At 47.4% G+C, this 15,314-nt stretch overlaps 1 protein-coding gene across 1 annotated transcript in view; it reads left to right on the forward strand.

The window, feature by feature from the left end:
* Window positions 1–6,730: 6,730 nt before the first annotated feature.
* The window catches only part of HABP2 (hyaluronan binding protein 2), a 34,311-nt gene continuing 25,727 nt past the window's right edge, over window positions 6,731–15,314 (forward strand). The window contains exon 1 of the mRNA XM_006200195.3: window positions 6,731–6,881. Within this exon, the coding sequence (XP_006200257.1) occupies window positions 6,813–6,881 (69 nt within the window). The 5' untranslated portion in view covers window positions 6,731–6,812. The remainder of the gene's footprint in view (window positions 6,882–15,314) is intronic.

A 15,314-nucleotide genomic window follows, 5' to 3' on the forward strand; every position in this document is an offset into this window, starting at 1 on the left:
CCAGCACAATGAATTCTCCTAAAATAAATGAAAGAACGCATTATTCAGGAAGACAAATCACACAGCTGTGTGTGTGTTGTTGTTTCCAGTTTTGTCTAAGTCCTTTTCTAAAAACTTGCGTCATTGATTATCATGCCAGTCTGGAGGAAGATGTAGAGTTTTCATAATAAATACAAAAGGAACCAAGACATGGAATGGAAAAAAAGGGAGAAAGATAAATTAACACAAATCAAGTACGTCCTGTGTGCCAGGCACTTTTGTACTTATCATCTCATTTAACACACCAAATGTATTTATGACAGGCTCAGAGAGGTTTAGCAACCTGCCAAAGATCACACAGCAGGTAAACAGCTGTGCCACTGGCTCTGTCTGATTCCAACCCAGGCTATTGCCACCGCACAATAGAGGCAGCAAGAAAATGTGCTTTGGAAAGAGGTTCACGTCAGGCAGTTTCTAGAAGTACATTTTAGAGAGGTGCTCAGAGGTCTGCCTTCCCCAAAAGAGAAAAGGCTTTTGAAAATATCACAGTACCCTCTATTCAGAATGCCGACAAGTCTAGACAGAAAGGGACACCTAAATCTCAAGATCCCTTCTGTCTTTCAGGTTTTCTATCACATCGAGGGGAGGGGAAACTTTCCAACATGTAAAACATAGACAGAATTTTATTCAAAGATGTTTAATAAATCAAAGATGCACTTAGAACAAGAAGCATCACACAATCCAGGTGATAGCTCTTTGTGAGGCTGGAGATCCAAAGGGGGACCTTGTGTTTCTGTAGAACTGATTGATGGGATGCGAGAGATTGCAGGTGAAAAAAAAAAATACACTCTCTGCCTTAGACAACCACCGAACAGAGAAAATTTAAAATGCAAGAGGGAAGATTGAAGCCCCATGGAAAGACTAAAGAAAGGGAAGAAGCACAAATAGTCAGATCAATTATTGTGTGAAGATCCTAAGTTGTTTAATTCACATTAGGTTGCACTACGTTTGGCGGTTACACGGTTGTACTGCATCAATGGTTCTTATGTCTTCCAAAACCTCATAGATCACAGCAGACAGAATTACCAATGGGCAAAGACCAGGGTTCACTTTGACAAGAGGAAGGCAGCTCTGGAGTCTATGGTGAGCCCTTCCCAAAAGAGAGGCTTCTGGCATCTGATCAAACATGGCTGCCCACTGTCCCTTCATCCATCCATTCAATCAACCAACCATCCATTCATCCGCTCATCCAACAAGTAAATATTGACTCTCCATACCAGACTGTGGGCTAGGGGATAAGTTAAGGCTGTAAACACAACAGACAAGGTCCCTGGTCTTATGAGAACACTGCATGTCTGAGAAGAACCCACAATGCAGGTGAAGAAGTAAGCAGAGGCCAGATTAAACTGAGTCTCAATAAGAGTTTGGGATTCCATCCTAGGTCCAAAAGGATGATATCAAAGATTTTCAAGCAGAAGCTTGACATAATCTGATTAGGCTTTTTACAATAAATGCTTTTAGATGGTAGAGAACGGGCTTAAGAGGAAGCAGGAGTGGAAATAGGCAGAGCAGGGAGGAGGGCTATTGCAGGAGACCAGGCAGGAGGTTGTGTGGGCTTGGACTCGGGTGGAAGGTGCTGGAAGGATTTGAGATGCCTCCTGGAGGTAGAAACATGCTGATGATTTGAGTTTGGGGAAGGAGAGGAAGAGACAAATGATGATTTCCAGGTTTCCAACTTGAAAAGCCACGTGTATGCTGGTGTCATTTTCTAAGATGCAGAGGACTGAAGAGGCTATTTATTCTTCCCGTCCTCCAACTGGCATTTCTTGAGCACCTACTATGTGCTAGAAACTCAACATCTGCTTCTAAGAAAAAGAAGAAAATCTGCGTCCTTAGTTCATCGAGACTCCTGCTCGGCCTGATAGACAGACAGACACCCTTCACTGGTGATGCTGATGGACCACGTGAAATTCACGATGGCCAGGGTGTCAGTGAGTTTCCGCTTCCTGTTTACTCGACCCCAACTTGTGCTCATCAGATCACAATTTTTTTTTTAAGAATGAAAATTGACCTGGAATTGGTCATAGGAAAAAGAATTGGCTTAAGTATAATGAAAATCATGCCAAACAGTCAGGGTTTTCCATTCCCTTTGGCCGACAGCAAGCTTAGCTATAAATTTGTAGCTTGGCTTGCCTAATAACTGCGTAGAGGTCCTGGTTCCTGTGGCAGCATTCTGGCTCTCTCCCTGATACTGACTGCCTCAAGTAAAGGTCGGTCATTGTCCGCTCCGTGGACCTGGATCAGCCTGGCCATGCTTGTGGCTCCAGCCATCTCTGATTAGATCAAGTATTAAGTAGGGATGTTCATCCAAAACTTGGCTGAGCCATTCAGGTTTCCTGAAGTGGGTGTTTGAACTAAGGGATGGGGGGTAGAGTCCCAGGCAGTAGTTGGAACCGTGGATGCCGTGGTGTGCACTACCCACCCTTCCCAGCTGACACCCTCTTGCTCTCCGCTGAGTTCCTCTCTGAGTGTTACTCTTAACCAGCATTGCCTTGCCCAAACTCACGCCTCTTCCACGGGGAGAGTCCTAATCCAGTGACGGGATGCTCCCAGTTCAAAGTCCCAGCCCCCGCAGCTCATGGCAGGACAACACTGAGGGCCATCCCAGCTCCAGAAGATTCCATGAAATGGACTCTGCATGGCAGCTCAGCTTTTCCCTCTACCCAGTCCTGCTTCCTTCACTCCCTCAGGGTATTGATCCTCAAGTGCCCTCAACAAACTGCTAGCCCACAAGTCCCAACATCTCTGTTTCCCAGGAAACCCAACCTAAACCAAGCGGCTGCTGTTGCAGGAGGAGATGGTCTCTCTACTAACCACTGGGCACGTTGCCACTCTAAGTACAGGCAATAGGAAGGAAGACGAGAACATGGAAATTGGTCAGGCAATCGGCAGTCTTTGCTTTTAGACATGCTGTTTTCTTCAGTAAGTTCTTAGGTGGCTTGACGTCAAAGGCAAAACCACCACCCCAAGACTCTAAGTCCGTACAACAGAGTGGGAAGAGCTTCCAACCTGGCTCTGTCTCAAACTCTGTGACCTTGGGCAATTTACTTAACCTCTCTGAGCCTCAGTTTCTTTATCTGTGAAATGGGCCCAATCACCTTGCAGTGTACTTACAAAGACTGAATGAGCTCAGGATTGCAAAAGCACCTGGAACACAGAAGGCACTCTATGAATACTGGTTTCTTCTCATAAACATGGAGAGGGGGTGCATCTTCCAGGTCAGAAAACGGAGTGTGTGGTATCAACAAGTTTACAATAAATATGAACATACTGAACCATGCTGGGGGACGTGGGGCAGAGTGGGGAAAAGTTACTGCCCCTGCACCAAGTTAGCAAGCCATCTCCCCTTCCCTCCAAAAGAGGGTGCCCCTGAAATGAATGGATCAGACAGGGGCCTCTGGGGACAGGAAGGAGCAGTGACATGTCCCCACAGGATGTCGTCTCTGACTGGGGATGACTTTAAGAATTTAGCTCAGGAACAGCCACGTGACTCTGAGTGAGGCTTATTATGGGGGCTCAGCAAGCGCCATCCCATAAAAGGATTTGCCTGATGTCAAAGCCAGTGTGTTTTGCAAACTGTGCTCTATGCTACTTGCCGCACTTAGCACCTCACCTATATGCTCTCACATACACCTCGTGGTAACGCCATAAGGTGGGAACTATAGCATCCCTATTTTGCAGATGAGAAAACCGAGGCTTGGAGAGAATAAATGGCCCACTGTCCACAGTGGGGATATGGCAGAGCCAGGGCTCACCCCAGGCCTGTCTGGAGTCTGAGCTGCTGTTCTTAGGCCCTCCCCTCTGCTCACCTCCCCCCCCCCACTGCTCCCTCCCCATACTGAAGGCCTAGCAGGAGGAAGATGCCTGTTACTTAACAACAAATACGAGGCAGGGCGGTCCAGGCCCAACAGACCTCACGTAACCTAGTACATCAAAACGTGGATCTCCAGCAAGGGCATGGTGAGGACATCCTCTCTTAGGATGGAAGAATCAGCCGCTAGTGAGCCAGGGTCCCAGGGCCTCCGGAGGCAGGTCAGAGGCTCTCTCCAGCAGCCTGTAACCCGACACATGGGAAAATGTTCCCCAGCTCTCCAGAGAACAGTCCGACTGGATCACATCTGAACCCCCCGCCGGGATATTTGGATTTAAAAAGCAGAGATCCCACGTAGGTTTTTGCCGACTCCCCAGAAAAAGCCATATCACATGATAAGTGGTCCTCTTGTCTTCCTAAATTAAAAGGATTAAGCATCTTTTAGAGAATTCTCTCCTTCAGGGCCATGTGCAGAAATTTATTCAGTTCCATATTGTCATGATCGCAAAACTTCAGGGATATAAGAGACAACATGTGGGAAGCATGTAGTTGCTACACAAAGAGCACAACTGTCTGCTTTTTGCTTGAGATAAAGGGAAGACTGCACGTCAGGGAATTCATCCGGATTCTAAAGGTGAGCACCGGGTCACTTCCTGTTGACACAGGAAGAAAAGCTTCTGGTTTGTTTGCTGGAAATCTCTCCACAAAGTCAGAAGGTCGCTAGATCACACAAGGACGCCTAAGTCACACGAGTGATTCAGTGATTTGATGCACCTGAAATTCCTACTTTTTACAGACTGCACAGATGCTGGGAGGGCTTCAGCTTTGAAACTGGAAAACAGCAACCCCTTCATGCACGCTGCCTCTTTGGCCCCTGCTCTATGACCAGATGACCGTCCCCGGGGTCAACACCCACCCCGTGACTCACTTCGCCAACATCACCACCATCGCCACCTCCTTGTCTCCAGAAGCCTCCCACTCACAAGGATTTCTGTTCCATTACTTTGTCTCTTTCTTTTCCAGATTTGTCACTAACTAAAATTAACTTGTTTACTTTTTCATGGTCCACCTGTCTCCCCCTCAACCAGAATTCACTTTCCTTAAGAGCAAAGTTCACATCCACCTCCTCCGTTGTCCCAATGTTGACAACGCTCGGCTCATAGCAGATCATTGGTGGATAATCGATAAATATTCATACAGTGTTCATGAATAAACTGAAGTGTGTCTACCATTGCACAGACGGTTTTTCACATCCGTTTTCTTTTCACATTGACTTGGCTATGCTATCTAAGGTGCCCTGGTCATGAAGTATCCAACTATCACTGTAGGGAAGCGCTTACTCCTTTGCGTGTTCATTCAAGGTGTGTTTATTTTATTGAACGCCTATCACGAGCCAGGCAAGCACCAGGCATCCCCGCAGGAATTCAGTGGTGAGCAAAACAGAGCGCCTGTCTCATGAGCTTTCAGTCCAGTGGGGCCAGTGAGGGAGCAAATACGAACAAAAGAGCAATACAGGTATATGATTATGACCTTGATAAGTGCTAGGAAGGAAAAAAAAAACCCTTGCAGGGCTTCTGAGGAAGTAACGTCTGGGCTGAGACCTGAAAGATGGATTAACTAGGTGAGTTAACTATGTGAACTTGCGAAAGAGTGATTAGGGTTAGAGTTAAGAACAGAGTTGGGGTGGAGTAAAGATTAGGGGAAGGAAAGGGTAAGGTTAGGGAAGATCTCTCCCAGAGAAGTCTGCATGCGTTACAGGATCAAACAGATGCTGACCAGGAGTGAGCTGATGGCTGCCTAAAATAGGGTGGAGAACAAATTGGGGATGATTGAAGAGGTAAAATGGCAAGACTTGGTTTGTCCCTCAGGGGCCATCTATCTGGTGGCTGGGGCATTGACTCCGGCCTTCTCCCGGCCTGGTGCCTGTAAGGCCCTCCATCACCAGCAACCTGGCTTCTAAAGGTGGAAGCAGCCATTGAGCAGTCCAAGTGCTTGTGCCAAGTAGGGTTGGCAGATGAGTGAACTGGGAGCCCAGGTGAGCACCTGCCTCAGTCGCTGCTGAATACAGGACTAAGCGGGAGAATTCCCAGAGCCCTTGCATAAATGGCTGTGGGCAGTCAGGTGTTTACAGGAGCCCAAGAAGATGCCTATTAAAGACACGAACTGTATCCATGGGAACCCACGCTTCGTAGGTAACTGTTGCTTTATGCAGCCCTACCTGTAACCCATGCAGCTAAGAAAGGAACATAGGAAACTACTGGCCCCAACTATGAACATCATGGTTTTTCCCCTGGTTTTGATCAAAGAAAGACTCCAATGAAAGGGAAAAAAAATAATTAGAAAGTTAGAACCTTATGTAATGAAATTTAAAAGAAAACTTTTGAAGCTAACAAGCAACCATGGGCAACACTTCAAAGGGTCCAGAATCAATGTTTGTCAATAGCAGTTTTGCATCCTTTATCTTTCATGAACATAGAGCGTGATGTTATTAGGAGCCTATCCATGCCTTAATTCAGTCTGAGATTTGATGAATCAGAGCTCTATTAACATTCTGTTCAAATCAGCGATATCTGAGGCCGGGGGCAGAAATCTCACCTGATCCTGCAGCTGGGATGCTAGTTAACAATCGGAACTTCTGCACTGAACACTCGACAGCACCCTCCCCGCTCCCCCACCTGCCAGGAGCCAGGGGCACTTTATCTCTGCCGCTTTCTTTGGAGACTTTCTTTCCAGAAAAGAAACCACCCCATGACTCAGCCCAGCCCCAAAGTTACCATTTGTTTAATCAAGATAGTTGGTTTGCAAAACATTAAACATTAAACAGTATTTGATGCCTAGTTAATAATTTGCATCCTCTTCATTTGTTCCTGAATCCTTGGAGACTGACATTTTGCCCCCCTAAAGGCATAGACAACAAAAGAAATTTTATTTAGAGCAAAACAAGAGTTCTTAAACTACAAAGATGTTTGCCAGAATGTCTGATCTCCATGTTCTGCTGTTAATGGTTCTGGCGGGAAAGACAGCCTTCGGGGTAAGTATTCTTTTCAAATATCTATAGTGGAGAGATGCTGGGGTTATTAGGAGGACCAAACCAGCCGGGCCAGGGGCGGTGAGAAAGTTTAGCTGTGAAAGGCTGGTGTTGCCAGGTAGGATATGCCCTGATTACAAGCAGGTCTGTGATGCTGGTTGCTGTTAAGCGGCCAGTTCCATGGAGCCGTGCAATTGACTTGAGCCCTCTCGGAGCAAAGTCTCCATGAATACTTTCCAACTAAGGGGATCGCAGTAAGGAAATCTGCTAAGGCGGGGCGTCGTGATCTGGCATGGATCTCAGAGACCCATCTGGAAAGCCAGTGGAAGCCTCGAACTCTCCACACATGCTGGCACACATACCCCAGGTGTCCAGCCATTTGGGGTGACCCTAGGGCAAGAATCTCCATGCTCTGGCCCTAAAGGAGAATCCTGCTGGATGCCAGTGATCCCGGCAACAGGTTTACCTAGATGGGTTCGATTTGGAGAGAAGCTTTGTGTGCAGTAATTTTTCTCCTATCACCCTGTGACTGTGGCTGTAGTGAACGGGACAGCCTGAGCAGGGGCTCAAGAGAGGGCTGTGGTGAGCAGGGAAGGAAAGTCTTGCACGGGGGACTCAAGACACTTGGGAGCAGATGAGTTGTGGAGATGTCGGCTCCCGCTGTGTGCCGTTGTGGTCCACGTGCATTAGCTGGGTTTCTGTGGGCCCACGAGAGGGCGATCTCACCAGAAATCACACCTCCTGGAGTTCCATGCTGGATGTGGTCTGGGCTCGGGAGCCCAGGGTTTGAAGCTCAGATTTACCTCATTCTAGCCACAGAACATGGAGCAAATAACATCATCTCTGCAGGCCTCAGTTTCCTCTACTGCAAACCTAGTGATAATCTCCCACAGGTTTGGGGAGGGTGACACCCAGTTAAACAGGGTGACGCATGAGGCTTTCAATACATGTCAGCTCCTTTCCCTTAAAATTTTCAAAGTGAACACAAGTTCTATATAAAAATCAGAGAGTGCACCCCTTTGTTGCGGGGTGGGATGGTTGGTGTCGAGGACAAGCAGGGGATGAGAACTGAAATCACAGTCATAACCTCTTTATCTGATTAAATACCTACCATCTTATTTCCCATTTTACCGTGGAGCTCTTCCTGCAGGGAACAGATTAAATACCCGGTTTTCTGATTAGCATGCTTTAAAAACGACAGACACCCACCTTAGCCCCAGATTGAGCTGCCAAGTGACTTATCTCTGAAAGGGTTTTCTTTTCCAATGATGACTTTAGTGTGTGGTGTGGCCGCCATCACCAACTGTGGGCAAACTCCCCGCATCATTGCTGTTGGATGTCTGGGGCCAAGACCCAGCAGAAATACCACAGGTCTAGAGAAAAGCGGTGGAAATTATCAGAGGTTTACTAGGGGCCCAGAGAAAGTACCAGTCAGAAAGAATTAGATCCTAAAGTTTGCAGGCAAGGAAGAGAGCTGGCAGAGTCTGTTTGAAGTTTAACAAAAGATAATGGTCCCCCCTTTTTTGCAAGCCCTGGTGGATTTTTAGGGTTAGCAATGAAATTATAAGTCAATAATGGATAAAAGAGAAAATACAAGAGAGCCTTCAGGCAATGAGCTTAGTCGATTCCAAAGAGAGGATTCAGGGCTTTGGAATGCTTTCTTACCCCAGGTGTGTGTGCCAGACAGGTGGGTGGGAGGGTGGCTTGCGTTCCGCGGGCTAGTGCACAGACATCCCGGGGAAAGTGGCCGGTCACTCAGTTGCTTTGGAGAGTTTGGGGCATTATCAGGAAGGAAGGAGTCACATAGCCAGATGGACTGAGTGGCCTCTCCTGCCCCATGTAGCTAAAAATAATTACCAACTGCTACCATTTAATGAGAAATCCTGTGTGTTAGGCTCTGTGCTTTTGATGGATTGGTTCATCTCCAGAAGGACCCTAACGGACCCTAGGTACCATCATTGCTTCCAATTTATGGATAAGGATCTGGGTAATGCACCCTCAAGTCATACAGCTGGGAAGTGGCAGAGATGAGTCTCAGACTGCTAGTGTCTTTCTGTCTAGGTAAGGCCTCTCCCCTGGGGCCCTGACTGACGATGAGATTTCTTTGGTCCGCACAGCTTCAGGGGCGTGGTCCTTCCTTTAGGATGGGCCAGCTTGCAGGGTGGAGCATGATGGACCCCATGTGCTCCTGAAACTTTGAAGAAAAGCAGTCTCAGGGTCTCTGTGTGCTGCCCGTTGGAAAGATGCCTGGTTATTCTCTTACGAATTCAGATCATGAAGCAAAAATTATGGTGACTCCTCTATGGGCTCATCCTTAACTTAGATTTTTATCCAGATATCCATGATCCAAAAAGGTATAGGTCAAATATTATTGCCACGAACTCCAGGAGATCATTCATAGCGCCTTCCTAGTCTGGTCTAGATGTGTTTTCCCTTACTTGTCGGTTTTGAACACCCATCCCTGGCACAGCCTTGTGTGGTTATCCCCACTTTAGGAATGAAAAACAAGCCCAAAAATGCTGAACTAACTTCCCAACCCGGATGAAGACCCAGCTCTGCCGACTCCTCACCCAACACATGAGGCCCGCCCAGCTGTGTGAGGGATGTTCCCGGTCTCCAAGGCTTAGACATCTCTCCTCACTGTGGTCCTTATGGTGATCTGGGGTGCCACCGGGCTCAGCCATAATGGAGTTTGACCTCCTCGAGGTCAGAAGCCAGAGGACAAGGCTTGTCAGCCCTGCCCTGCTTCTCTCTGCCCATCCCCCACAAGGGGCCTTACAATTAAAATGTGTGTTTGCTCCCATTTCTTAGCTTTTTAAACCCTTGAGTTTAAACCCCCAAACTCTGGAACTCTGGCATCCTTCTCGGTTTAGAGCCACAAAAATGTTTGCTGAGACCAGAGGCTGCAAGTTGTCAGCTCGGGGGTGGGGTACGTTCTGCTCACAGCTGAGCCCTGTTTGGCAGGTAAAAAAGTTCAGCCTGAAGAGTATTTTCCTTTCCTTTCAATTGCTAGGTGACACTGGAGGATCAGAACATTACACATAACAATCCAGCCCTCCCCTTGCTCCAGCTTTTCTTGAAAGTGAGACATTCCAGTAACACGGGGCTCACATCCCTGGGTGGCACCAAGGAGAGGGGGAGCGACTGCTTCATTATTAGGAGAAGCTGAAGCCCCCCAGGTCCCACAGACCCCAGCACCCTCCACTTTTGACACCGTCTCTGCTTAGGACTGCACATTATCCGCCTGGGTCTACCTCGGAAAGAGAGAGAGAAACAGAGAGAGAGAGAGCGCATGCACTTGTCTGGTTATTGTTCACGAACACTGTGGATGCTCAAGTATTAGAGATAATTGTGGATGGTCAAGTCAAGAGGCTGAGCATCTGATTAATTCCAGCATCCAAATCTGCCTGGTCCCCAGGACCAAACAAGGCCTTTGATAGAAAGACACAAGCCACCCTTTCAAAGCCTCAACTCTCCAGAATCTCAGAGTCTCTCTTTCGGGTCTAGGAGCCAACCCTCCCTCTTGCTGTAACCCACAGAGTCTTATGGAAAAAGGGGAACTGAATTGCCCTGCACATTCTTACAGATTAAAAAAAGAAAAGAAAAGAAAAAGGAACACTGATTCCAAGCCCAAGTCCAACTCATGAGCTTTGGCAGCGTCCACTGGTACTTAGGGAAATCAGGTCTCAGGAAATCACATGTGTACATAAGCACAGATATATTTTTACTTTAAATTCATTAGGGTTTCCTAAATGCAAAACAATTCTGCTGTCACAGAGAAACAGCATGGCAGAATATTCGGCAGCCGGGATTTTAAATAAAACATGCCTTTTCTTCATAATTAATATAACAAGGGTTCCTGGCTTAGGACTTGGCAAAGATCCCAGGAAAAATGGGGGGAGGGGGTTGGTGTGACGCACTTGTGACCCGACAGACAAATTCCAGGAAGAGTCTGTGCTGAGCAAGCTCTCCTCAATTGCTCCACAGCTTGTAGGAGGAAAAAAATTCAAACTCATTGACAATAGTGGCTCATAATTACAATCATAGCAGCGAGGGTTTAGTAAGTTTATTAGGACTTTACCAAGTGTCAGCTGTTGTGTACTTTATGGTTATTGTCTTATTTAAAGCTTCTCAATAGTCCCACGACGTAGAGACCCCAGTCATCCTCACGTTACAGGTAAGAAACTAAGCTTTATAAACGTTAAGTAATCTGCCTCAGTGGCTGCCCTGGGCGGTCACGGAGCTGGGATTTAAACCAGGTCCGTCCAATGCCTGTTTCGTGCTCACAACCACTGTGGTCGCTGTTGCCATGCCAGACACTTCCCCAAAACAAGTGAGGCTTTCCAAAAGGGTCAGTGGCCTCAGACTCCGACTTCAGGCAAGAGAAGAAGCCACTCCTACCTGGAGGCTCTTTCAACAATCTCTGAAGCTTTTCTCTCTAACACCAGAAGGATCAGGTCTTGCTAGATGGCTAACCAATTGGCTCGGTGATTTCAAAACTTTAGCCATAAATGAATCCATCTTCAGAAATTTTGCCAAAGCCCAAACTGGATTCTTAGTGCTTTTGTTACACAGATTCATCTTTCCTCTACCTAAACAGGTTAATTTTTAAAGGAAACTGTCACTACTGTAAACGGGAAAAATCAAAGAAAATGAAACAATGCCATTGAATTCTAACTGGCTGCAGCTGTCACGCTAACACTCCGAACTGAAGCCTGCGTTCTCCTCGTTAGAAGGGGAGATTGGCAAGAGGTTGAGGATAGGGACTTAGCGGCAGCGCCCCAGTCTGCCTCTGTGACGGGACTGGAAGAGCTGACAGTAAAACTGAGAAGGGAATGACTCTTTCACAGGGTGTTTTGATGTGATGTCACTCCCTGGCCAGGCACCGCCCACATCAGCTTGGGTACCAGCAGTGGTTCAAGGCCCACACTGCAGAGAACACAGAAGTAGAGACAGCTTCAGGGATGGAGTTGGTTCCCATCGGTGGGAAGTTACTTTCCGGAGAACCCCTGGGCTGTTTGCTGAGGCCAACTGGCCAAGGAGGTGAATCTGGGGGCTTATACCCATGTGGGGGTACTCAGACTCAACCCCAACCCGCTCTTTTGTTTTGTTCATTCGTTTGCCTTTTCAAAGGGCTCCCAAGGGCATGATCGCATCCAGAAATAAGTGTTTGTTGTTATCCAGCCTCCTTACCCCGGATGGTGTCACTCCCTAACCTTCAGCCCCCTCTCCCCAGGTCCCTGGGGTGACCCATTTGTACTGATATTTCTCACAAGTTCTTACCCAAAGAGTAATCCATTGCAAATCCTGTACTCCCCCTGAGTAGACAAATCCTGACCCAAACATTGAGTTGGGTGAGCGAATTCTTACTTTTATAATTGGGGAGACTGAGGCACAGAGCAATTCAGTAATTTGCACAGGAGCAAACCTAGGCTCAGCAGTCTCCTTGGCCAGGCAGTCCTCACCTAAGAGAGACCAAATCAAAGTGTGGCCAAGGGCAGAGCCACCTGGGTGAGGGTTGAAAATGCATGTCTGGGCCCACTCCAGACCTCTGGAAGCACAACCTCTACAGGGGGTGTCCAGGGATCTGAACTTTCATCTAAAGCTCTCCAGATAAAAATGGAAATTCTCTATATAAAATAGATAAACAACAAGGACCTACTGTTGTATTATATCTTATAATAACCTATAATGGAAGAGAATCTGAAAAAGATGTGTGTGTATATGTATGACTGAATCACTCTGCTGTACACCTGAAACTAACTCAACATTGTTAATTAACTAGACTTCAATTTTTAAAAATGGCAGTTCTCAGGGTCTGCAAAGGGGACCCTTTTCTCTGCCCTGGCCCATCTTTGCTGAAGCTGCAGTCCAGCCCTCAGTAATTAACTGGGCAGAGGTCTGCACAGATGGCTCTAAGCCAGACACAGGTGACAGGCCAGATCTCCTCACTCTTGGCCTTGTGTGCCCCCTGCCCCAATCTGCTCGTGTCACCCTGCTGGGCCTGAGCACCCTCCTCTGCGCATAAAGGGTCTAGGCCAGCTCCTCTTCACAGCGCCCCCTGGCTATCACTTCGGTCCTGTGCACAGCGGCTCCTAGGCTCCCAAGAAGGAAACCATCCACAGGGCCTGCTGGCCCGTGCCTTCTCCTTTGGCCTCTAAATGTCCCTGTGAGAACTCTCCCTCCTTGCCCTGAGGCTCAGATTAAAGCCAAGCCACGGCGAGGCTGCCAGTCCCGGGACAGCATTGCACGGCTTGTGTGCCAAAAAAGCAAGGACAAGATTCCTTTTGACTACAAGGGACCAAGTGACACCACTTCACACCAATCAGGATGGCTAGAACTTTTTAAAAATGGAAAACAACAAGTATTGGTGAGGATGTGGAGAAATCAGAACCCTCATTTATTGCTGGTGGGAATGTAAAATGGTGCAGCTACTCTGGGAAAGGGTAGGGTGGATTCTCAAAAAATGTGCCTAGAATTACCGTGTGACCCAGCAATTCCACACCTGGGCATCTATCCAAAAGAATGAAAATTAGGGACTCAAACATATTTGTACACCAGTGTTCACAGAAGTGTTATCCATATAGCCAAATGATATAAACAACCCGTGTCCATCAACAGATGAATGGATAAACAAATTGTGATATACAGCGGAATACTATTTAGCCATAAAAAGGAATGGAATTTTGATATATGCGACAACATGGATGAACCTTGGAAACATTACGCATAGTGAAATAAATCCAATCACAGAGGGACACATGTTGTATGATCCCACTTATATGAAGCACCTAGAACAGGCAAATTCATAGAGACAAAGCAGAATAGGGGTTACTTGGGCTTGGAAGAGGAAGGAAGAGAGAGTTATTATTTAATGGGTACAGAGTTTATGTTGGAGATGATGAAGTTTTGGGTATAGATCATGGTGATGGTTATATAACATTGTGAATGTAATTAATGCCACTGAATGGTATACTTAAAAATGGCTAAAATGAACAGTATCATGTGGTATGTATTTTGCAATTTTTTTTTCCGAAAAAGACTGAGTGGCTCTGCATAACCGTTCATCTCATGATGTAGCTTATGTTCGTAGCAGGGCCAGAGCAGGAGGATGGTATAAGGTAGCAGTTGGGCTGGTCACTGGGATACTGGCAGCCCCGTCCTCTGTCACCTCTACTTCTCACCCTAACCTTGAGCTCTTTGTCCAGCAGCAGGGACTGGCCTTGATGAGCTGTGCACTCTTGTCCATGGCCCGTCTTCCAGTCCAGCAGCTGGAGCTTCGCTTGCCCGTGGTGCAGAGGTCTCTCCTCCCCAGCTGTCTTTAGGAGCAATGCTATCCTCCCTGGTGTACAGTGACATCTGGTCTACCACCAAGTCATGGTAGAGCATTCACAGAGAAAGAGACAACTAGGATTTGAAATTTGAATCCCAGTCTCTTACCCACCAGGTGAAAGACTTTTCTGCTATTTGTTCACTCTGAGTCAAGCTTCTGGCCCCAAAGTCCAGGTCTTGCCCCACCTCTCCCCCGGCTATTTCCCAATCCTCAGAACATTTTCCGTCAGTTAATTCCTGGAACCCATCAGTGCAGACTTTTAGCCTCTGCCTTGTTTGTTTGTTTGTTTGTTTTCTAGAAGGTTTAGAATTGTGAAAGGTAGGGGAAGAAGCTGAGGTGAAGCAATCACTAGATTAAAGATAGTGCAGATAAAGATTAGCGGGCAATGTCCCGCAGCCCAAGGAGATTACCCTGTAAATCAGTAAGTCTCAGACGCAGGCGCCCTCCCTCTGTGCCCCGCCCTGCCTTCCCCACTAGCCAAGCTCAGCCTAGCAGACATGAGATCATAAGGCATGCTCCCTGGTGACTTGCAGGGAGGTTAGCATTGCTAAGGGTTTGCTCCCAACTGGGGAAGGCCAGAGTCCTGAGCCTCGGACCCACTGTGACAACCCAGCTGTGGAGCAGAGGGACCCGAAGTTGGCTCCAGAGGGGCCTCCCCGAATCTGTTGCAGAGCCTTTATATTTCCACATGCAAGAAGCGCTATTTCCAGCCCGTTAAGAGGAGCTGGGGCAGTTGTGACCACATGTTATTTTATCCCCGTTGAGAATAGGAATTAACCGTGGTGGACGAAGCAGGCAGTGGTTTGTGTGCCTTTTGGACTGTGTGGAGATGTTTGCTGAGATGTGTTTGCCACACTGGCCTGGCTGAGGCTCCCGCTGACTTTTGTACCTTTCCCAGCTGTCCCTGGAGCCCTGTGGGCTTCTCTGTGTCTGCCAGGCCTGGGCTAGTTTGCACAAGCCTTTTGCAAAGCTTTCCAAGAACAGAGGCCTATCTCTTCACCTAGTTCAATACACTGCCTCTCGTAGAGTTAGGCAGCTCTCCCATTTCCTTCTCCATTCTTTCGCTATGATGTTTTGTATGCTGTGGTTCCCTCCGGTGTAAC

The sequence above is a fragment of the Vicugna pacos genome, chromosome 11 (genome assembly GCF_048564905.1).
Source record: "Vicugna pacos chromosome 11, VicPac4, whole genome shotgun sequence".
Classification (NCBI taxonomy): domain Eukaryota; kingdom Metazoa; phylum Chordata; class Mammalia; order Artiodactyla; family Camelidae; genus Vicugna; species Vicugna pacos.